This window comes from Rhea pennata, chromosome 24, assembly GCF_028389875.1.
Source record: "Rhea pennata isolate bPtePen1 chromosome 24, bPtePen1.pri, whole genome shotgun sequence".
NCBI lineage: Eukaryota > Metazoa > Chordata > Aves > Rheiformes > Rheidae > Rhea > Rhea pennata.
The window spans coordinates 5,221,906-5,245,513 of record NC_084686.1 but is presented as its reverse complement, the minus strand read 5'-3'; the positions used below and the strand labels follow the sequence as shown (position 1 = coordinate 5,245,513).

Genomic DNA, 23,608 nt, shown 5'->3' with positions numbered 1-23,608 from the left:
GGCTGTCAAAAAAGTCAGATTTTGCCACAGTTTTTGAGCATTGGGATGGTGCTTTCCCGTTCATCCTTTTCTGTGGTTAGCAGTGTTGGTTACCTGTGTTGTCATTATAGAGAGGAAGGCTCTTAAGAGCAGGGAGTTCCTTTCAGGTGGTTCTGTTGACTCCAGAAAGAGCCCAAGCTCAGCCACTAACTCAGATACCTAAAGTTAGCCTGCATGACTGCCTGAAAATTTGTCTCTCTTTCTTCTTTATCAGGAGACTTTGCAACTCGTGCAGAAATTCTGAGCCGGACATCGCTGGTGATTAAAAACACCACCCGGATGGACACTGCCACATACCGCTGTGAAGTGGCAGCACCTTCTGATACTAAAACCATAGATGAGATAAATATCCAACTTACCGTCCAAGGTACTGGCTCAGGCACAGATACCTCTGCAGGCACTGCTGGCTGATGAAAGTTTCTGTGGGTCTCTTTAGAGTTGAAACAGTGGCGCTCAACACTGACTCGAGAGACTCTGGAACTTGTTGGAAGCCAGCTGGAAGCAGCTGAAAGTTTTGGTGCCTTTGTAGCAGACAGCTTAGAACGTACGTCAGAAATTTAGTTCTACTCACTGGTATGATTCACATGTTTTTCTGTCTTCCTCACAGTGAAACCTGTGACTCCTAGATGCACAGTGCCTAAAGCTATACCTGTTGGTAAGACAGCCTCCCTTCACTGCCACGAGAATGAAGGATACCCAAAGTCCACTTACAGCTGGTACCGCAACAGTGAGCCTTTGTCACCAAACACGAGATCGAATGCCAAGTTCCAGAATTCCTCGTACACCCTTAACCCCACCACTGGCACTCTGGTAATAACCTTACGGATACAATCAAGACTTGTGTTGCTGGACAGGTTGATTTTCAGTGTTGCTTCTAAAAGAAGAAAAGATTATTTCACTTTGCATTGCATGGCACGCAAGGAAGAAATAATCTGAAGAAGGTTAGGTGTTCAAGGATCTGGGTAACTTTGAGACTGGAAAGATTAACATGATAGAAGAACTTATGACCCCAGCTGTTTGATTTTGAGGCACTGCCAGTGTCACTTGCCTTTTTTGGGAGAACGGCGACATGGCTTCTAAATCTCAGTTTTCTTTTTGTGTTTCATACACCCCCACCGCTAGCTGCTAAATGCTCTCTACAGGGGGAACCATCAGTTTGTATCCCTGCCATGGTGGCTGTCTTCCCAAGGGAGGTGTCTTGCAGTGCACTGTAATGCCTGGGGAACGGAGAGTAAAAGTGGGGAACGGCAGTAAGAATTCTGCATTTATGCTCCAGTACTGCCAGGTCTCAGAAGCGAAGAATCCTCAGTCTAAAACATTTTTCTTCTTATGAGTCCACAAGGCAACTCTGGGCCTGCTTTCTAGCATGCTTGTGCCCTCACGATGTCTTCTGTCTGTCACGTTCTGCTTCCCCTTTCCTCCTCCTCAGGTCTTCCATGCTGTGCACAAAGGCGACACGGGCCGTTACTCCTGCATAGCAACAAATGATGCGGGTTTTGCCAAGTGTGAGGAGCAGGAGATGGAAGTCTGTGAGTGGCTCTGCATAGTTTTTGGCAATATTGATTAATATATCATCATTAATATATTATCATTACTGTAGAGCAAGAAGACGGACAGCCTAGAGCATTCAGTCTTCTCAGATTTCTGATAGCCTCCCAAAATAGTTCTTCTCCAGCAGAGGATCAAGACTAGGCTGCTGCATGGCATTTTCAAAACTGAATAGCATCAGATGAGAAAAACTTGAAAATGAGATAGCAAAGTCTGGAAAAAAGACCTCACTAAAAGCTACTTATACTGAGTTAACAGGCACCCTTGGTATGCACTTGCTATCAACGGTGCAGAGAGATTCCAAAAGCATTCTAATATCTAGATAATGCATGCAATGATATCCTAACTGTCCAAGGAAGAACACAGATGAGCTTTAAGAATGCTAATTATATAGAAGGAATTTTTGCTTACATTTCTGGATTTATAAAATAATGAAGTTGCCGTTAAGTATATTACAGATCTGAGTTTTCTAACACCGGTACAGTCAGTCCCTATTGCTGAAATATGCCTTTTAAAAGAACAAGAGGAACCCAGAAATGAGAAGAAGAAAAAAAGCAATTTAAAAACTGAGGGAAACATTAAAACGCTGTTCAGATTCATGAACAGTTGTGTCTCAAACAAACAAACAGGGAATGGAATGGAACAGACCTGGTGCACACAGAAAAAGAGAAGGGAGAAGTTTTAGTCTTCACTGTTCTGCTAGGCCAGAACAGAAACTCTCTCTGCTCTGGAAGGAGTCCAGGTCCTTCTTGAGTGGAGTGAATCAGGGACTGACTAGATTCTTATGAATTCTTGGTGTTTCGTTTAAAATAGCCAAGAGGTATGGTTTTAGTCTGTGTTCAGCTAGGATATTGCAACTGTCTTAAGAAAATACTGGATGATGTTTTCTCTCTTTGCCAGATGACCTCAATATTGGTGGGATAATCGGTGGAGTCCTGGTGGTCCTTGCAGTTTTGGTGCTCATCACTTTTGGTATCTGTTGTGCCTACCGAAGGGGTTACTTCGCAAACAGTAAAGAGACTGGGGAAAGGTAAGCTGGGATTCACAGCGTTCTTATACATATCCCTGTGCCCTCACCTAGCGTGAAGTGCTCTGAAGGGGGCCAGAAATTCATAGCCAAAATATATTTCAATGCATGACTTGGACATATTTCTTTTTAGTCCTCCACCAAAGACTATAGGCCAACCCAGTTCTTGAACTATCCAGTTCCCTGCTGTGAACACTTCAGCGCCATGCTGAAGGCTTATACGTCCAAGGGAAAATTTTGGTGTGGCTCCTCTTGCAGTTGCTGCCAAGACCACCAGACAGAGGAGTGAGAGCTATGTCTGATATGCTTATGCCTTGCAGGAGCGGGAGAGCACAATTACGTGCGTACGAGTGCTGTCCAATAGGTTGTGTGCTGTTGGCATACAGAGGTCTGCGATCAATGAGCAGAGCACATAGCAAAATCAGCTTAAAGCATTAGGACAGACATAGGAAATGTACGTGGAAGAGTAACCTCTCTGCAGAAAAGCTCATTGATTTTGACTGGGATTAAAAATGTGCACATTATAGGTTGTGCACTAGAATGTTAAAACAACAGTATCAGGATTAGGATTTAAGGTGACAGTTTCTCCATGGATCAGAAACAAGCCTTGATATCCTTACAGAATCTGTAGAAGAAATAACATATGTAAAACTAGATAGATTCCCACCAGATAGATCTACGTTAAATGTTGTATTTCAGCAGCAGTCCATTTTTTTTTCCAGAACAAACTCCCAGTACTCTATCTGCATATGACTGAGGGGTAGCATACGCTGGACTTCACAGTCATACATAATTTCTAAATTCCTATGTGATTGCAAACAAGTGGGCGTTTCTTATAGCTAGGCAAAATGCTGAAGACATCTGGCAGTGAAGGTTTAAAATTAACTTTGTAATTGCTACAAGAAACAATGCTGGAGGCACACCGGAAGGTACTGCATAGGGACCAGGGTAGCAGAGACAAGAAAAGTATTGGTTAAAGTCTTTGTGGAGTTACTGCAGACACAGGCTTAGTGTTTGTGGAAATATGTGGCAAACATTTTCTCCTCTGCTCAAGGACTCTTATAGGGACTGAAAAAAAAAAAAAAAGAAAAAAAAAAAGAAAAGAAAGAAAGAAAGAAAGAAAGAAAAAAGAAAAAAGAAAAAAAATCCCTGTCATGATGAATGGTATAAAATGCACAGATCTAGCATTTGAGCAATGAGCTGGGTTTCTCTCTGCTTTCTTTTCATTGGACTGGTCTTCCTATAGTCTCTTCTTTCATCTCCCCTCTGAAAATCTGCAGTCTTCTTGTCCCAGAAATGAGTTCTTTTCCTTTATTTCAGCTACAAATCTCCAGCGAAACCTGATGGCGTTAACTATATCCGAACAGATGATGAGGTAACAAATGATTTGCATTTAACATCTCTTTATGTAGGAGAGGCAAAGGACTACTAGCTTTTTTTAGGGAATGTAGTCTTTCTTAGAGTGGGCACTGTTCAGAAGCAAAGATGTAGAACAGAGAGAAAACAGAAGGGTAAAGGCTGAGTCATTTCCTTAGAAAAAATGAGCAGTTTAAGTTGTCTTAAGTGACTGATGCCAAGAGCTATCAAATGCAGCTCTGCTCTGTCTCAGTTATCTCATGACTTGACCCCCTTAGGATGAGTTTCATTGGATTAAGTAGGCAGGCCATGATGCTTTTATAAGAGAATTTGCATTTTGGGATTTGAATAGCTCACTAAGCTTGAGATCAGAAAAAGCCTCTCTCTATCAGCAAAGACGCTGAAGAAGGAATCAGTAAGTCCACTGCTATGTGTGGTATGTGAAGATGACGTATGTGAAGAGGCGCAGGAGCATCAGACTGCTATGGCTGATGTCTCCCCTTCCTTACCTGCTACCTAGATAAAATGCTCAAAGTTACATGGATAGGATTTACCATTCGAGGGCATATTCCAGTTGGGGGTAATAGGAACGAAGAGGTGCCTGGAAAGCCATTAGATCCTTCCAACATCCAGAACTGTTTTATTGCAGGGTGACTTCAGACACAAATCTTCATTTGTCATTTAAGATGCCAAAAGAATATTGCAAACCAGCAAAAGAAAGTGTGAAAATACCTCCTCCAGGAACTCAACGCAAGAGCAAAAGATGAATTAAGTGCGCTTGGAAGAGTTTGGAACACACAAGAACTTGATAGATAGCTATCTGTGTATCTTTTTTTTTTCTTTGCCAAAGTTTAAAGTAACTCCTCACTGCCCAGCCTGCATCTCCCCTGCCTCTGGAGATACCAACAGGATCAACTAAACCTCTCCGTGGAGTACGAAAGAGTTTTAATACTTCTCAAGAGACTGCTGTGGAGCTTTGTGGAACTGCCTTCTATTTGTGCTGCAGGGACACAGCCACAATGTTCAAACCAACCGGGGAAGCAGCTTTAAATAAATGCGTATCTCAACCTGGTAGACACAAAGGGTGCTGACAGGGCAACAGAAAGGCTTCAAAGAATATGATTTATCCGTGCAAGGGAGAGTCTCTCTCAGCAGCTTGCTGCCGAATCACACGTTTGTGCTTGTCTTGCGCTTTTGACTCTAACTGCTCAGGTGCAGAATGGGTGTCTGAACAGTTTACAGCGGCAGATACTGAAGCAGTAAATGCAACTCATGTTCGCAGCCCGTTTGTCAACTCTCTCTGCTCCTTTTAACATGAAACCTGATACGGGCAGCATCAGTCCAGAAGAGCTGATTCTGTTCACTGCTTTATAGAAACTTACTGCACGCAGGTAACCCCTAATTCTAATCTGCACAAAGCGGGCTTGCCTCTTGCGTCTTTTGGTGTTTTAGAGAGGCTTACAGTGGAGGTATAGAACCCAGCGCTGAGACATCCCTTTCAGGAAAATTAAAGCCAAATACTTTCATGGGCTAGGATTCCCAGAAAAGGTACTGAGATGTCTTCAAGCTTTTTTACCTTCTCCATTTATTTTGTAAAATCCCACATTCTAAATTTTTTGCAAAGATATATTTTGATTACTTCAGAAAAGGTACCATTTCTATTTAAAGTGTAAATATGTGATGCCAGCAGGGTTTAAGTAATGTAGCTATTTTTTTACTTTTTAAGCTACGGAGAGGAGCTCAAATGTTGCTATAGTGTGGCACTGTCAGAGCATATCAGTATTACTGCAAGGCGTAATACAAAACTGCAGGTGGAATAGCATCTCTTTCCTCTTAAGCTAGCTTCAGCAATTTCCTTGTCACAAAAGGTCTTACAAGACAGAGCAGAGTCACTCAGGGATAGTTTTTGTAAAATTATGGCAGGAGCTATCAACTTTTTTATATATAAAAATTACCTTTCTTGCAAGTGACCAACACTTTGTTTTTGTTGTTGCAAGAAACATCCAAGGATGGCTTTTTGGATTCAGTTCTGATAAGGTGACAGAGTGACTTTATATTTGCTACCCCCCTAATGTTTGCTAAAGCACTAATGCAGCTTGTGACAGCTATGCCAACTTTACAGGTTCAGATTGCATAGCAAAGGCAACTGTTTCTGGTGGGAAAGCAAAAGCTCAATATAAAAGCACTTTTGTAGTGTCAATTGCAACTTTTCTCTAGATAACAACAAAAAAAACAGGGAAAAAAAATCAATTTCTCGTAGCTTTAAAGGGAATACTTGGAATCTCGTTTCCCAGAAACATATGCGTTGGTAGTACTGAACAGCATTGGGTACTGTAAAACTGCAAGATGTGGATGCAACACTAGAACTGTGCTGTGGTTTAAGAATTTTTTTTTTAATGTAGCATAACTTAGTGTTCTTGTATTTCTGATATGAATTGAGTTGTCTTAACTTTTCATGTATACAGTATTTTGAATACTTGACAATTTGGACTGTCAGTGTTATTTTTTAGTGTTCTGCATTAATCTGCTTTGAACTTTTCACCAAACAGTTACTATTTCCTAGGGGCCTCGCTGGACATGCCATTGCTGCATTTGTTTTGCCCAAAACTAGCGTTACCACTTTTTTTTTTCTTACTTTTTTTTCTGCTAATTAAAGTAAAAAGATAGGGCAGCCATAACCCTATGTTCTTTATGTAACCAGGATATTACCACTGCTACCTTGCAACTGAGTTATGGTTACATTAAGACACACTCTTCAACCAAGCCAAACAGTATTGTTTACTGTCTGCAAGCTGCCTCTAATCATCATGACAGTAGTGAGTGTAACATTCCTTTGCACCTTCTGTATATCCATCTTTTTTTTTTTTTTATGCTGCTTTTAAAATACCTATAATAAGGGAGAGAAAGAAAAGGGTTGATTCAGGGTAGCTCTGGGCACTATGGGAGTACAATCTACAGTCTCACCATGAGCTGAAGGCAGCCTTCATGTGAAAATCCTGTAAGCTAAGAATCAAGACTATTTTTCAGTTCTAAAATGTGACAGTGGCATCTCTAACGAGAGAAGGGGAGATGATCCCCTAAAACAGCTCATGAGACCTGACTGATGGAACTCATTGTATCATTGTGAATAATATTCAGGTTTGTACTAATGTATTACGTTTAACTTTACCAAGAATGTTTTACATAAATACCAAGCTATAAAGTATTCTTGTGTTTTTTCTTCTCTTTTTTTTCATACAGTCACATTAATGGTAGCCTCTGTTTTCAATTCAGTGAAATAATGAGAAGTGGTCCATAACATTTTAAGGCAGGAGAGAAGGAACAAAAAGAATGGACTTGGCCATAATTTGCCATTGCTTAAGCCAAAGCTATTCCATTTATCTCCTGCATCCAGGTTTCTACTTTGAGAGTAAAGTTTAACCCCACTTGAAGGTTTCTTTGTTCTTAGAACAGGGACAGTGAGGGTAAATGCTGAGATGTCAGTGCAGGAGGCAAGTGCCTCAGGAAAGGCTGGAGCAAAAGCATGCTCAGCCTCTGCGTCTACTCGTGTGGAAAAGCCTACTCCATTGATGCTGTTCCCACCGGAACAAGCCAAACCGGCACGAATACAACAGACTCCATTTTCAAGTTTCAATGAAATCTAGGACAAGAGCTCTGTAATAAAATTTAACAACGGAAAAACTCCATTTAGGTTGACGTGGCATCACAGAAACTCAGGGATGGTTAGGATTCCAGCATTTGCAGAGCACATTCATTACAAACAGGTTTTTTTAGACAGAGCACAGAAAGCTATGCAATGACTTACCAACTTACTTTGATTTTAGTGATAGCTACTAATAATCCTGCTTTCAGTCAAGTAAGAGTCTATATTTAAAAGCTGCTGGGTCCAACACTAATTGAACTGAGTGCTTAAGATATAAGTGACATAGTGGAAGAGGCTTTGGGGCTGTAGAAATTTATAGGAAAAAAAATTCTCTGTTAGATCAAGAAGAGGTAAGACTTTGTGGGTGGAATTAATTCTCTAATAATTTATTTTTGTAAAATTTTAATAGTTAGGAATAGCATAGTGGAATGGAAATATTCCATTTAAAAGCGAACTTTGAAGCTGTTCATATACACAGGAGTTTGCACAACAAATAAGACCTGCAGTAGCATGCAATTACCAGATTTAGGGCTGTGGCAGTAACAAGCTGTTCTACCTTTGTTAAAATTAAAGCAACTACAGTATATCATCAATAGGGACAACGAGGCATCAAGTGAATAAGCCGAGCCACTCACTTCCCTTCAAGCTGTGATAAACACATTTATTGCTAAGCTCATGCAGCACTATGCTCTTACTTTTCCAAATGGACAAATTATACATCCTGTGAGGGAATAAAAAGCCTTCTTTTTGTACTGGAGCTTTTTAGCACTTCAGTGAGCAGCAGCTGATTACATATACATGCATTAATGCAAGATTTGCATGTCCATACTCCAGAGAATTTCATGTTAAAAAATAAAAATAGATATGGAAGGAAGGAAGGACATGTGTCCACAGTGATTTATAATTACAGAGGAAAGGGACAGATTTCAGACATGATGAGAATTCTGTATAACAGTTCATTGAAAGGACTGGTTATCTGGTTTCAGACGAGTTCTCCGCTGGGACCGTCTCACTGGGACACGTTGCTTGCTTTTTTTCATTACTGGAGATTCTACTTTCCACTCCCGTGGCAGGGATGGTCTGGAAGAAGGAAGCAGAGCGAACATTTATTCTTAAAATACTCTACTAGCCTTTCTTACTGTGACTGCTCTTTCAGACCTGAGTTGAACTTACGGTTTCTCCGGTGATGTCAAACAAATAACATCTCTTGGCTGGTCTTCAGCCTCTTTCCTCTCTGCAAATAATGCATACATTTTCATATTTTAAAAAATTCCACAGATTTGATCATTTGGTTTTTTGCCCCCTCAGGTTAGAATCAGTAAGAGAACTCGCCTGTAGCCAAACTGGGCGTGTGCGTCAAGCTGATGTAACTGACCCCAGCACCAAAAGTCAAGTCGTTAATGGTTCCTGAAAGAAAAAACACGTATTAGCAGTCAGCTCATGATACAGCCAGAAGGCAATATATGCTGTAGTGAAACACTTAAGTGTAACAGAATAAACATACCAGTTCATTACAGACACATATGCATCTCGTCCAGCCCGGCAGACCCCACTGTCTTTTCTCCAGCATCAAAACTATGTATTGAACCTGATGGGCCATCTATGCACATCAGTTACACACCCCTCTTACAGCATTTCTTGTATGTGGAGGAATGGAAATTAAATTCAAATATGGGACCTCAATTGCAGTCCCTGCCCTAACTAGGTAGGAGAGCCACAACTTCCACCGAAGCTTAGGCGTCTTCCACAACATGCTTTGCTGATGGAATAAATTTACCCAAGGCCACAGTGCAGGTTCCTGTTAGCACTCACCTTAGAATCAGACCAGTTGGTTCAAGCCAAGGTCTTGAGCATCAAGCCATGATGCTCTTGAAGACTGACAAAGTACCTAAATAGCCCTTCTGTGCGGAACTGCTTGCAGCCAGAAGAGAGGAATCACTTGACAGGGAAGCTAGGAGGAATTTAGCTTGACTGAATAGGCCATAGCTGTCACCTATCTTTTTGCTGTCATTTTTATCACGAGAGATATCACAATACTCGGATTTTACTTTACTCAACTTTCTGCTTTACGTTCATGTTTCCCAGAACCTTTCATAAGGAATTAAGGTAGAAAGTGCCTTATAGGGCAGGAGATGGAAACTCTACTTCTCTCTAAAGACTGAGTGCATTTGCTTTCAAACTCTTTCCTTGTCCTGAAAGGGAGTCACTGAAGCATGTAGTGGAAGCCCAATGTTCTGTGGCTTAGCTAGCCTCTGAATCTCTCAAGACTGACTTGCAAACATTTTGGCTTTATGTAGTGTGCCTTAAGTAGTTAACTTGGCTAATGAGAAGTTTATGTGAAAAAATAGAAAGAAATACCAGAGAAACGTCACCAAGTAAGGCTTCCCATGCAGTCGAAAGGGCTGTCTTTACAAGTGCTTATGTACTACAGTGCAGCAATCTACGCTTGCCCAGACCCACTTAGCTATTCACAAAGTAAGAGCAGGAGAGATGAAGAGGCTCCAAAAGCAGGGACTGGCTGACAGGCAGAACAGTCGATAAAAACAAAGAGAGATCATTGTTCTTAACTTCTTATGTACAAAATAATTTAAGAACTGCATCTCAAAGAGTTTCAAAACGACATACCAGAAAAAGAAAAAAAAAATTTTTGACTGTCTATCATCTTGAAAGACTCAGCACCACCATGCAGGTGGCTCAACACACACTGAGGTGATGATACTGTTCTGTATAGTTTGTCTCCTCATTGAGGGATGGATGCTGTCTCAAAGCAGAGCAGGAATTCAGCCTTGGAACCACTTCACATTAACATTCTCCTTCTTTGTTCACCACATGGTCCTTAAGAGAAACAGCAATGCGAGCTTCCAGACAGAGATACCGCGCTTAAAGATTTCTGCTCTCCAAAAACACACCCTCCAATTTTCTGCACAAAGATTGCTGCTTGCTGCTTAGACAGAAAGAGAAACATTGAGACAGACGACAGCCAAGGAGTGGAGCATACAGTGAAGAGAAAGATCGAATTTTCCAGTGGATGCACCTCACTACTGTTGATTTGCTCCTGCCTGCTTGTAGATGTCAGGTATTTGCAGACAGCTGCACAGCTGACTGCCTTACTGGTCACGTACAGTTGGCTCTCCTGTGTGCATACAGGTCAGATATTTGCACAGACTTGGGCAAACAGTGCAGTCATATTTATATATGCTTATAGGACAAAAATCAACAACAAAACAACAACAACAAAAAAAAAAAAACAAATAAAAAAACCCCCATAACTGCCTAATGTGACTTGACCTATCGGACACTCACCTATACTCCCAGCTTAACTGCAGCTTTCTCTTGAGCAGGAGGAGGAGATAATCACATGCACAATTCGTGCTACAGCAGAGATGCCCTAAAGGAGTTTAGCAGTGAACTGACATAAAGGAAGGAAATCTGCTGCTGAAACTCAGCTCTGTTTGTGTTCTACTATAAATGTCTTCTGTGCTTGCAGAAAGGGACACCGCGGCATGCTCCAAGACTGTCAGAAAGCATTCCAATAAAACATAACTTTTGAAGGTCAGGTTTTATGAGATGGTAATTCAGCTGCAGTGGACTTAAGCACAACAGATTCTCTTAACTTGTGTATTAGAGTCTCCTCCCCATGTATTTCTACTTTAATTTCCACAGTAGAGTAGAAAAACAAACATTCCTTCTCCAATACTCAATTCACTTCTTTTTTAGGAGTAGAGCACACATACACAGAAATGACTGTGCAGGTTATTAATCTCACTTGAGCAATCTCTTCCATTTCTCACAATTGTCACAGCCCATTGCCTGCTTTGGTAACAGAAGCAGGTCCTAGTTCATCTGGGATCCTTTATTTAGACAGCAAGAACCCCCTGCCTTAGAGCTGGAAGGGCCTGGACTTTGAGGACTTCCCTCTGCAGCAGGGTTCTGTAGGTCAGTTTAAAGTGCTCAGCTGTGCTTCTAGATTTAAAAAGAGCTAGTATCTCAAAGCAACAGAAACCCCAGCCAATGCATGCTCTTAAGGAACCAAGGCAATATGCCTCCTCAGCACCTGAAAGCTGATGAAGGAAGAAAGGACAATAGTTTTGTTACTTCAGCAGCCAGAAATAAATGCTGATCTACACTGACTCAAAACTGTAATACCCTCTGACACATAAATGGTGACCATATTGGATTGTTCTTTTCCTATGTACATTCCTATGCTCATTTAAGACTTCACTTTCAGACTGGTTTTTATTTACTTCCGCCATTTAGATGAATAACCAGTTAACACCGACTGATTTTCTCTGCTCTATAGTGGGGCCATGCATTGCTACATCTCTGAGAGAATGAGTGTTCTGTTCAATTTGGAAAGGATTCCTTTGCAATACTTACGTTCTGGTGTGCTGATTGCACGACCCACCACCGAAATGTTCGCTCCAGTAGACTGTTTATTCAGGCTTTGAAAGGATCCTAGAAATAACAAGGAAATAATCAAGAAAAGAGAAGTGTTCACTCAGAGACATTGAAGGTGTAACAATTAAGCTATCTATTCCCATTGTCCATCTGTTTGCAGCAAGCTGCCTACCTTGCTTGCTGCCAGTTGTACTTGACGGAAAAGATACAGTCGATAAACTTCCTCCAACACTCTTACTGCGTTGCTTGCTTCTGGCCTCCATCGCTTTCCTGGCCGAATTCAGGATGGCAAGTGTGCTCAAGGACACTCGCCTACAAGATGAAAAGATATCACAGAAACACTGAGGTGATTTCTTTCTTCAAGACCAGATGAGATGCAAGCAATGAGGGACAGTCCTATCCCCTGCCAATTACTTATGCTCTCAGACACTAAAAGCAAGAGAGAAGACTTGTGGTAGCTTTCATACCACTAAGTGAGGAGTGGATAAGCAAAACAACAGTCCAGCAGAATATCATAACCCTTAATATCAACAGAAACCCATACCTGCGACTAAGTAACGGCAGTTTCAGAACATCAGCTCGAGGTGTAGTAAACTCGGAAGACACAGAGGAGAGATGTGATCCAGATGGCGAGGACTGTCTCCCAGCAACAGGAGACTGAACGTTATTATTCCAGCCACTAGAAGGTACAGCTGTCTCCAGTGATGGAGGTTGCTAGAGAAAACAGGAGGAGAGACCATATATCTAACAACGGATACAAGACACCTAGCTATAAATTCTGTATGACTAACAAGTGTCTTTTGTGTGATGGACATAATGGGGTGCCAGGGAGAAAGAACTTATTAGCCAGAACTTTAACAAGAAGTTAAAAGTAACTTTTGATGTAATACCGATGTCCTACTTTAAAGGTCTACATATAGGCACTCTTTGGAATCAGAGTGAGAAAAGGTACTTCCAGGACAAAAGTCATCTCATCTTAAGGTAGGTGTCTAAAATACTGCAGGACAATTTATACCAGCACATTTCTATTTCTTTATGTTGACTTTAAAAGAGGATTTGCATGACTAGCAAAGATGCAAATTTCCACCTGTATATATCTTAAGTCAGGCAAAATGACTCCTCCTTTTTGTGACTTGTTTATCCTCTTAACAGAGGGGCCTCATTTTCAGAAGGCAGGGCCTGCAGACAAGGCTGCATTGAAGTGCCATATTTTGCAGTCAAATACTGAGGCATTAGAAAGACCATCACTTTAGAAAGCTGTCATGCAGAGTAACGATAATTTAGATCTTAAGGATGACACAGTTGAATCATCTCAAGTCTAACAAAAGCATCTGTACAGCAAAAGTAGGTGTATGGGAATTAGAGGCACTATCTCCATAACACCCACCAAGAGAAAAAACTTTAACAGCCAAGTAAAAGACTGGTTCCGTCATCAACTTCAAACAGACACAGAATTGTTCTGATATGATACAGCCTTCAACTCAAAGTGGCCAGAAATCCAGCTAAATATTAACTTGTAATAATTTTACTCTGGGAAAAGAGAGTAATACAGGATATTGGTACAGCCAATGGCAAATCAGACTTGGCCTTCTCCTTAAGCTGAATTATATTTAAATTAATTCTTTGTTGCTCCTCTTTGACTAATGTGTATTTGGTTTTGTTGTTGTTTTTTAAAATGCATTTAACAACTCTGAAACCAAAGCTTCTGTCAGTATGTATGAAGAGCTGAGAGAACATTACACTAACCACCCTGTCAGGGGTTCTATAAGAAGGTCTACAGACATACAAGCTCTGGGAATTATTTGTAGCATAAACTTTAAAAGAGGAGACAGTACTTGTGCAGAGTAAATGGAACCAACCACCTCTGCCTGTGCTGCCAAGACCTGGTCTTGGTCAGGTTCCTTCTCCCTTGCCAGCTGCTCTTCGTATTTCTTAATGTCATACTCCAGCTCAGCTGCCAGCTGCCTGTCCACAGCAAAGAAATCTTTGACTTCGTTTCGGTAATCTTGCATCATTTCCTGGAACAATAAGGAAAGTTTAAACAAACAAACAACAAACAAAAAATCTCCTGACTGCTGATTCATGTTGCCATTCAGATTACAGCTCTTTAAGTGCAAAAGGAAATACCAGTTCCAACCAGTTCTCTGGTACACCAGAGATGTTTCTAACAAACTAAGAGTTTCAATTTCAGTTCGTATTTCAGAACATGATAAAGCTTTCCACCATTCAAGCTTTCTGCCCACATCCCAGTTAGGAGACTCACATGTAACACATGGCAAGATCCCTATCTAGAATCCCTCAGCTTCCTACATCATTTAACACAGTGCGAGTGTCACAACATCACATGACTTCTAAATTTCCCTCCAAGAAGGCTGTTTGTTCCACTACTGGTCACACATCTAACTCATTAAGAGAGGAACAAAACCACTTCCAATTACCCGTAGATAGTTCATGAGGTCCCTGAGAGCCGGGATCCTCTTCTGCTCCATCAAAGACTTCAGTGAAGTGATTATTGGGATGATGTTTTCTATGAAGTTTTTCTTTTGAACCTTTGTTTGAACAAGGCATGAACAGTTAGAAGACAAATAAAGGAGAAGTCACTCTGTTGTTAGATGAATGCCCTAAGTGAAGAGATATTATTCTTTAGCAAAGGAACACACAGTGTGCTTCCATAGGCGCCCTCAGGTCAGAGCGGTCTTACAGACAGAGCCTGAAAAACAGCATATGAGCACAGTCTCCTCGGCAATTTTTGCGCGAGTTTCTCTATCACTGAAGGATAACATTTCTCCCATCATGTTGGCCAGCCCTCTTTCCATACCAGACCAAGTGCCATTCACCTGTGAGATAAGCTTTTTTTGTGCTGCCTGCATAACTGCATTGGCCATTGCCATTTCATCTTCCTCAGGCTGAATGTCTTCTTCAGGTTTCGATCTCATAGTTGATAACTTGATTTCTTTGCAGCTAAGGATGGCAAATGTATCCGACAGCAACTCACTGGCTTCCAGGTCCAGTGGAAGTACCTTATCCACAAAGCATGCTGGAACAGGCAGGGAAGAAATAATTTTGCCAGTAAAGACAGGAAGATACCATTGCGGGATTGAGAGTCTAATGGTTTTATACAGATACTAGTTGTTTGCCAGATTTATTATCTTATTTCCTTAAAGAGAGACCCCTACCTAGAATACTCTGGCTAATTTTTGTTGTAATGCTGAACCTCTGCTCATCTGTAAAGTGGTCTAGCAGGAACTTGTAGATATGCATTCTTTTTTCTTTGTTATCTTTTCCCCTCAGAGAAAAGAGATTCTTCGCCCTGTGGTAGAGGAAGATATTTTAGAGGGACCAAGTACACAGACTTGCAGAAATAACAAGACTTTAAATCTGCAAGAAATATTTGAATGCCACCTTCCAGACTTACAAACCAGTCAGGATACCACATGCTCCCATAAATTACAGAACTCCTCCCAAAAGCATCATGGGGGCGGCAGGTAACTCTAAATTTAATACCACCTCCCCTAGTTTAATTTAAAACCACTCTCCCTTCCCATTGCATACACCCTGTAAAGTGCCAGGAAAGCTTTGCTGCAACCCAAAACTGCCAGACCAGAGAATCCATCGCTTAGTGGTAAGGGGATACAAATGCGCTCAACTGACCGCGCACTCTGGGGGAACCTGTTGTACTTCTCATGTTTCTCATAGCTATTGAAATGGAAGATGCACTCTATGAAGTGTTGGGAGAACATTACTGGATTTCTCTTCAGCAACAGATGCACCAGGCAGAATTCCCCAAACCTGGAAAGGAGTAAAAGAAAGAACTAATCAGACAGCTTCTAAAAGTAATGCCTGCAACACAGTGCAGAACCACAAACAATAAGGTAAAAATACGTTTTTCCTCTCATAAGTCTCCTTCAATATACTACATTTAAGGCTTGTGTGGCTCCATCTGGTCTTGAACAAGGATAGCAGCTTATGGACTTCAAGCCCGTTTTCAGTCAGAAAAAGATAAAAGTTTTCAGCATTCACAATACTACTTCATTTCTTGCCACGAAAAGTGAACAGTTACAGATCAAAACCATTTTGAACTATAAATTCAGGTACAACATTTTTAGTATTTAGATAACTTAATTCCCATTATGACTGAGACATTCACAAGGCCAGCCTTGTGAAAAATCAATCAAAACAGAGATCACGATATCCAGAGCAAATATGGGACTGTGGCAAAGGGTAAAAAAAATTCAGAAGCACAGAAGTTGGAGCTTTGGTTCGAAAGTGGTACTGCACTTTCTGACTCAGCTACCCCAACATGCTGTGCAGTCTCCATTCTTGGAGGTTTTCAAGACTTGACTGGATGAAGTCCTGAGCAACCTGGTCTGACCTCATAGCTGACTCTCACTTTGAGTGGGATTTTGGACTAAAAACTTCCTTTCATCCTCTCCAGTATGATCTATCCTATGGCTGTAAAGCACCTGAGCATCAGAGAAATGCCCACAAAACTTCCAGGGCAGTGCTGCTCTCCACAGATCTGACTTCTATTCTCGTCTCAGGCTCAACACTTAAAAAGTAGATGCTGTGCATTTCTCTGCAGTGTTGAACTGTTTGTGAAGAGGAATGCTATGGAAAAGGCATCTAGCTAGAAACAGTTTTGGTGCAGACCACCTCTTACACACCCTCTTACTTCAGTAGGTCAGCCCATCACTGTCTAATCTTTTTACAGTAGTTCATTTCCTTCAACTTTCTCCACTGGAAGATCAGCAACACTCACACTGCAGAAAACAAGAGATATTTATCTTCATCTACTACAGTTTGGGTATCCCCTGGGTTCTCTGAATTCTACAGCAAGGATTTGGAGCTAATGATTATTGGTGCTTTAAGTGAAAAGACACTTAAATGTCAGCAAATCAAACACATCCCTAACCTTCTCCCTCTCTACAACACATACTTAAAAGCTCACCCAGACTCTGAGGCCTCAGTTAGCCAAGAGTTATTCCTGAACAAGTGAGAAGGAATCCTTCCCATTCTAACAAACAGCAAATGCTTTTTTTTTTTTTTTTTTTTAATTTTCCAGTCACCCTGAGATTGATCCCTCTGACCACAACAAGACCCCCACAAACACAGGCTACCCAAGTTATTGAAGCACTGCTGGAAAGCAGTGGCAGAAGGGAAATGACAGCCAAACCATCCAGCAGCAGCTCAGCAGGATGATCCTTAGAACTGTAACTCATGCTGCCCCCAAGAGTGCGTGCTAACTGCACACAAGCCAGTGATAAATGCTTCATGGAAAGTTCAAAAGAAAGCTTCTCCCTTCACTGTGAACCATCGTGCACTGGAAACTAAGCAAAGGTCAGACCACTATTTGTGCATGAATATATGCTTAGGGGAATGCACTTACTATTTCAAATGTCAGCATTCATTTTGGCATTGACACAGGCAGTCTGCTGTCTGGGCAAATGTAGAAAAGTATTAGCTGCTTCCTGAAGTCTCTACAACTGGATTGTATTTAACAGTATTCTCCTCTTCTGCTCATATCCAAAGCCCCCAGTCATGCTCAGGATAGTAAGAGTTTGACAAATTAGTTTCTACTTGGCAACAGGATACAAGGTAGCAGCTGGAGAATTTTTGTATTCTCCTTCCCCCAAACTTAATATGAAGGCAACTCAACAAAAATCTGGCTTTCTATATTTTGCAAAGTTAATCATCACAAGACCTGCAAGAGCTGGAAGTTAATCCCAGCCTGGAAAAAAGTATTCTTATCTGGATGCATCCACTGCATGCAGATGAAAAGAAAAAGGTTCCCACTGGAATAGCAATGTGTTCCTCAGCTAAAGCACTGGGAATATGATGTTGCAATGCCACCATCTACTGGAAAGACATTTTTACATATTAAAAGCCCGTATAAAAGAAACAAAGGTGTGAATGTGCACTAGTAAGCAACGCTTAGTTCATGGTCCTGGAAACACCTGCCTTCATTTTGACTGTTGCAGGTAGAAGCACTAGTAAGCTGCCTAAGCTTCCTCTGCATTCAGTACCCCCCAGCTTGCTACCGTTCTCAGAGGAACCTATCCCTCTTCAGCCCTTACCATTCACAGACTAACAGTATCAAATACGCATTGCTGAAAATACTCAGCCTGGTCTTCAACCAGCTACTCTCTTTATCCAGATCAACTGTGTCTGTAACAAACTGCAGAGACCTACTCTCATTTCTCACATAACACTGAATTGTTCAAGACTTCAAAATCTACAGAAACTTTATAGATGTGCACTTTAGGCTAATGTGCTTAATTCCCCTTACATGTCCAAGTACTATAAAATGTCTTACAAGTCTCGTAAAGATAGGGCATGCCACATAGGAGAAAGGCAACATTTAATCCTGTTTCTAGAATAAAAACATCACTGGACAGTGTCTACTAGAAAACAGGGAGGCAGATTTAAGAAAGGCTTGTTTTGAAAATGCCTTTCTCGTGGATATTTGAGAGTCAAAAAAATAAAGGAGAGCTGCAGGCTTTGACAACAGCCAAGAACACAGAGTTTGCTTCTTTGGGACCTTCAATTGATTTGGAAATAAGTTCACCACTCTTTTGCTACTGTTTCAGACCCTAAAGCATGGCTGTAGAAGTGAAGAGGTTAATGGGAACATCATCTATGGTCTCATTGAAATTTTTCCCCATATGCTTAAGGTGCAAGACTGAGATTGCTTTTGAGTACATCTTTGACCTTTAGACTCCTTCAGTGTTTTACAGAATGAATATTTTACCTGGCAATATCTGGATTTGGATCCACTAAGACACTGACAAACCGGAAGAACAGACAGTCTTTCCATTTCACAAACTCCTCCTACAAGAAAAATGTAGGAAATAAAATATCAACTAGAATCAGGAAAAACATAGTGTGAACACTCAGATTATAGACAGGGTAACGTCAGATGGAACTTGGCAGAATATACATCAGGCAAATGAGCAAGCTATACAGCTTCGCCAGGAGATACACAAGATCAACCTCAAGATGACAAAGGTCTGGAGGATGCTTTAAACAGTACAAATACAACAGCACCAAGCATCCAGGTTTGCCACAGGTATCAACAGAAAAATCTGTTCTCCAACGTTAAGACACAGATGCTCCTCGATACTGTTCTCAGGGCCAAATGCATGACAATCTGCCTCGGTTGGGTTCATATGAACATTGGAGGGCAAACATGTTCTGCCTCTCAACATTTATATCTCTACAACAATAAACAGAGACAGCAGGAGAAAAAAGTGCTGTGGCACTTGTTATGTTCACTCATACAGGCGTCATACGGAAGGAAATTCAAAAGAAACAAAGACAGAACAAGAAGAGAGATGGAATGAAAATAATTTGGTTAGTCAAGTACTAAGTGTATTGGAAGTAAAACCTCCCTAGGTAGCAAAAAAACACAACCAGCCAACCAACCAAAAAAAAAAAAAAAAAAAACAACACACATTGTTTTAAAGTCTTCTTGAATTAGGGTAGACTGCAACAATACTCTAGAATCAAGCTACAAGCAATACTCTAACTGGTCAGGTTGCCAGTATTCAGCACAAGAGAGCTAACTGAAGTGTGTTGCCAAATATACGCTTAGGCTTTCTACTTACCTGCAGAAGGTTGGTAAGCAGAATCAATGTCTGCTTACGGATGAAAGGATTTGGGTCCTTCAGACACATGGAAATGTTGGGGATGTATCTGTCCACCATGGTGGTGTAGCGAATACATAGATCGCACATAACAATGACAACATTATTGCGAATGGCCACATCATCTGACACCTCCAGTTCTCGAGCTAGAGCTGCAATGCATTTCTTTGCCAGATCCTCATGCTGTAAACATAATTTACCTGTCAAACAAGGATAAGATTGTCAGTGTTCTGAATATATCCTGTTCCTAATCACCACAGCCCAGCTTACTGCCTCTTTTGAGTCCAATATGAGCCATGAGAGAAAGCAAAAAGTAGACAAGGGAATAAGCAAGAAACATGCTGAAAATTGATGAGCAATCTCTCAAAGGAATTATACTTCAAGGAGCTCCTTCCAAACTCTTCTTAGACCTATAAGCGTGGGTCTCTATGACAAATTCCCTCCTTCACCGAGAACTATTACTATGTACAAGGTATTGCTCAAAGTAGCTAAAAAAAACAGCCCAAGTTGTCACAGGCATAGCAGGGAGACATTCACCTCTAAGAGCATCACTATATCAACTCAAGACAAGACAGTCTGCATTCTAACATTACTTTTTTGAAGTGTTTCTAAGCCCTGTACAAAAGTATTAAGCTTCCCAAAGCAGGTAAGGAAAGAACAATAATATCCATCTGCATGAGAAGAGACTTGTGCATTATCATAGAGGTACTACAAAAACAGAAGTTAGCACTCTTCATAATACTGGAGACACAGATCCAACCAGGCTTCTACTCCTACTAAGGAGGACAAGTAACTATGCACAGCTATTTTGCTCTCAAGTGCATAAAGGCACCAGTTTTTTTCATCCTGTGTTGAGCACCTTGTTACAGACAAAATAATCCGTCAGCCAGACAGTAAGCAACTCTAAGAGTAGAGGGACAGAACAAGTCTGAAAAACATGGCTAACTATTACTCACCTGTAAACCTACACAAAAACAATGCATTAAGCAACTTGAAAAATAGTCACATAGATGTCAGCGTTCTGATGGCTTGTGCATCTTGCTGCCACGGATATCTGCATTACTAAAAGCTCCAAGTTGAAGCAATATGAATATTGAGCATTATGCATTATCTGTTTTAACTGTCATTGCTTTTGAACAGAACTTTAACCAGGGGACAGACAGAAGGGTGGGAGTTCTGAATATAAGGAGGAATTTCTTCACTGTGAGCGTGACAGAGCACTGAAATAGGTTGCCCAGAGAGACTGTGGAATCTCCTTTTCTGGAGATACTCAAAACCCACGTAGACGCAATCCTGTCTAACATGTTATAGGTGACTCTGTTTGAGCAGGTGGGTTGGACTGGATGACCTCCAGAGGTCTCTTCCAACCTCAACCATTCTGCGATTTTGTGAATCTGACAAACAAGGGCATATTTCTGCTGTAGGACTGTACTTACCCAGAGTAATGAATGCATGAGCTCTGACTACTGGAGGCATGGTTGATCCTCTGAACTGGGACAATGGCTGAGAAGCTGGCATTTCCTCGCCATCTAGAGGACTAGACACTAGGAAACAACAGATCAGGAATGAAAACATAGTAGAAAGTGTTGTCTGTAAATGCAAAAGTGTTGTCTGTAAACACAAAATTAAAGGGAGTAGAGCCTCACGTTGGTCCATGTTGACAGAAGAAGCCAGAATGGACTGAATCAAAAGAAAGATGCGTTTCTCCACTTTGGCTGGACACAACTGTGCAGCCTCGCCCAAAATGAAGAGATGTTTCACCTACAGACAACAAAAGCAATACTGTAGTCAAAAGGCAATGCCTAAGCTACCAATTAAACCAGCAAGAGTCTGCATGATACTTCTCCAAAAACAACTTAAAAATCCCTCAGTCCGTTCAAGAGGACAGCAGCTAGAGAATAGAAGATGAAGCTTAGAAACAGAAGTGTGAGTGTGTGCTTAATAAAATGTAACTCACTCAAACCCATTGATATTATTGAAACAACCCTCAAAGCGTTCTAGGCATTTTACAGCTGTTCCCAAACAGCTAATCTGACAAATGGAGAAGCAAAGAAAAAACATGTTATTTTATGAAAAATATACGAGACATCATCTTCATAAACCAACTTCTTAGGAAAAAGCTCTTGTATCCTCCCATGCCCATAAACAACAAATTTCATACACAAGACATACACATCAGTATTTTCCTGCATAACACAGTTATCGGCATGATCTGCAAGAAATACCACTTTCAAGAACACATACGTTCTTTGACCAAACTTACCAAAAGATCTTCTTGCAGCTGCTCTGCTCCATCCTTTTTGAGGACTATATTTGAAATATAGCTTTCACAGGTGGATACTATATCTCCACACACCTGGTTGAGCAGCTCCTGCTCCACAAAAGAATCAAATTAGTTCAGTGCTTTATCCATTAAATCAAGTTTAGTTATAGTAGCTCTCCACTCACGAATCCCTAACTTGAAAATGTTTTTATGCTTTAAAAACATCTAGGTCCTACTGACATTACAGCTTTAAATTTCTTCTTGCTCATCAAAGGATGTGTGCAAGTACCAAAACACCTTAGAGAATCTGGCTGGTAATGATCGACAAGTCTAACTTTCCCGCATTACATAAATCACATAGGTAATTTTTCCATGTATATCCCACACATTTTAGGTTGTTTATATGAATTTTAAGGTGTTATTTGGAAACTGCAGTTCCATTCACATTAAAATGTGATGTGAATTCTAGGATGAAAAAACAGAAAACCACTCCTCTATTAGCAAGTGAATGAAAATAAAGCATCATTTATCTTTTTCTCATCATCTAAAACCTGGAACAGTAAGAAACTAAACACACACATATACGGCAGTTACACTGTTAGAAATATAGAAATAGAAAGATATGTCTGCATCTAGTTGCAAGTCAGCATACTGTAATGACCATGCCTACCAGTGGGGATTTTCTGAGCATCAATTAAAACAAACAAACAACCCCCCCCAAACAAAACAAAACAAAAAAACAACAAAACCCATCAATCCACCCTGGCTCCTAGAAAACAGTGTGCAGCCTTCCAGACTATTTACTGAAGTTTATTGGGATGCCCGTTATTATTATAGCTGTCATCAGTATAAAAAGAGAAATATAACCCATTCGCACACAGAATTCATTAGCATGGGAAACTTGCACCAGTTCTGACTTCTTTTTGACTGTGCTCACAGTGAGATATAGGTTTTAACAGCAACAGATAGCCTACCTTCTAACTGCAGAAGTGAAACAAAGATATGGCATAAAACAAATGAAGAACTGGGCAGAAAGATGTGCAAATGGTATTCTATTAGTTCTCCATTCAGGCCCATGAAAGAGAGCCAGAAAAACATGAATCTACAGCAGCTCTGATATAGAACAGTCTGAGCTTATACTAAAAGCCTATAGCTTCTAACTGGACCAATCCCAAGAGGAACTGATGTTAAAGTGGCACAGCAATAGTCTCCTTTACGAATGCTGTAAACCTTGACAGAAGGCCAACATAGGGTATTTCAGCTGCAAAAAAGTCCTCATGAAGAAAGATCTCTTACAAGTCCCTTCTTAGCTACAGGATAGTCTCCAGCCCAACTGCAGTATACCAAGACAGCTGAGTGCAAGAGATACAAGTTGCTTGAGTCAGATCCTTTTTGTTTAGTGAGCTAAAGCCTGCAGATTGGAGACAGGAGCTGCTTTCAAAAGACAGTCCTCCGAAGTGCGAAACTCATTATTTTAAAAGATTCATTTTAAGTCACACCTGTGTCTCCTCTGGGACATCTGGATACACATGGCAGAGCTTCTGCAGAGCTTCTATAGCTGGGCTAATCACCTCCAGAGGACACTGAAACTCCCTCAGCCAGCACTTGATATTATCTGTAAAGGAGGTCACACACCCAGGATGAGTGTTTTCTAAGCTATTCAAATGCTTAAGGAGAAGAAAAACACTGTT

At 40.9% G+C, this 23,608-nt stretch overlaps 2 protein-coding genes across 2 annotated transcripts in view; one reads left to right on the top strand and one right to left on the bottom strand.

Annotated features, from left to right (window-relative positions):
* The window catches only part of JAM3 (junctional adhesion molecule 3), a 34,885-nt gene extending 27,710 nt beyond the window's left edge, over nt 1-7,175 (top strand). The window contains exons 4-9 of the mRNA XM_062594497.1: nt 254-406; nt 647-849; nt 1,469-1,568; nt 2,488-2,617; nt 3,935-3,989; nt 4,620-7,175. Of these exons, the coding sequence (XP_062450481.1) occupies nt 254-406; nt 647-849; nt 1,469-1,568; nt 2,488-2,617; nt 3,935-3,989; nt 4,620-4,655 (677 nt within the window). The 3' untranslated portion in view covers nt 4,656-7,175. The remainder of the gene's footprint in view (nt 1-253; nt 407-646; nt 850-1,468; nt 1,569-2,487; nt 2,618-3,934; nt 3,990-4,619) is intronic.
* An 851-nt stretch (nt 7,176-8,026) lies between these two features.
* Nucleotides 8,027-23,608, bottom strand: part of NCAPD3 (non-SMC condensin II complex subunit D3) — a 32,112-nt gene continuing 16,530 nt past the window's right edge. The window contains exons 19-35 of the mRNA XM_062594392.1: nt 23,417-23,532; nt 21,918-22,025; nt 21,301-21,415; nt 21,091-21,198; nt 19,616-19,854; nt 18,760-18,839; nt 15,663-15,800; nt 15,188-15,321; nt 14,849-15,048; nt 14,450-14,560; nt 13,874-14,029; nt 12,556-12,725; nt 12,184-12,323; nt 11,991-12,068; nt 8,946-9,020; nt 8,787-8,847; nt 8,027-8,693 (exon numbers count right to left, since the gene is read on the bottom strand). Coding sequence (XP_062450376.1) covers nt 8,570-8,693; nt 8,787-8,847; nt 8,946-9,020; nt 11,991-12,068; nt 12,184-12,323; nt 12,556-12,725; nt 13,874-14,029; nt 14,450-14,560; nt 14,849-15,048; nt 15,188-15,321; nt 15,663-15,800; nt 18,760-18,839; nt 19,616-19,854; nt 21,091-21,198; nt 21,301-21,415; nt 21,918-22,025; nt 23,417-23,532 — 2,153 coding nt within the window. The 3' untranslated portion in view covers nt 8,027-8,569. The remainder of the gene's footprint in view (nt 8,694-8,786; nt 8,848-8,945; nt 9,021-11,990; nt 12,069-12,183; nt 12,324-12,555; nt 12,726-13,873; nt 14,030-14,449; nt 14,561-14,848; nt 15,049-15,187; nt 15,322-15,662; nt 15,801-18,759; nt 18,840-19,615; nt 19,855-21,090; nt 21,199-21,300; nt 21,416-21,917; nt 22,026-23,416; nt 23,533-23,608) is intronic.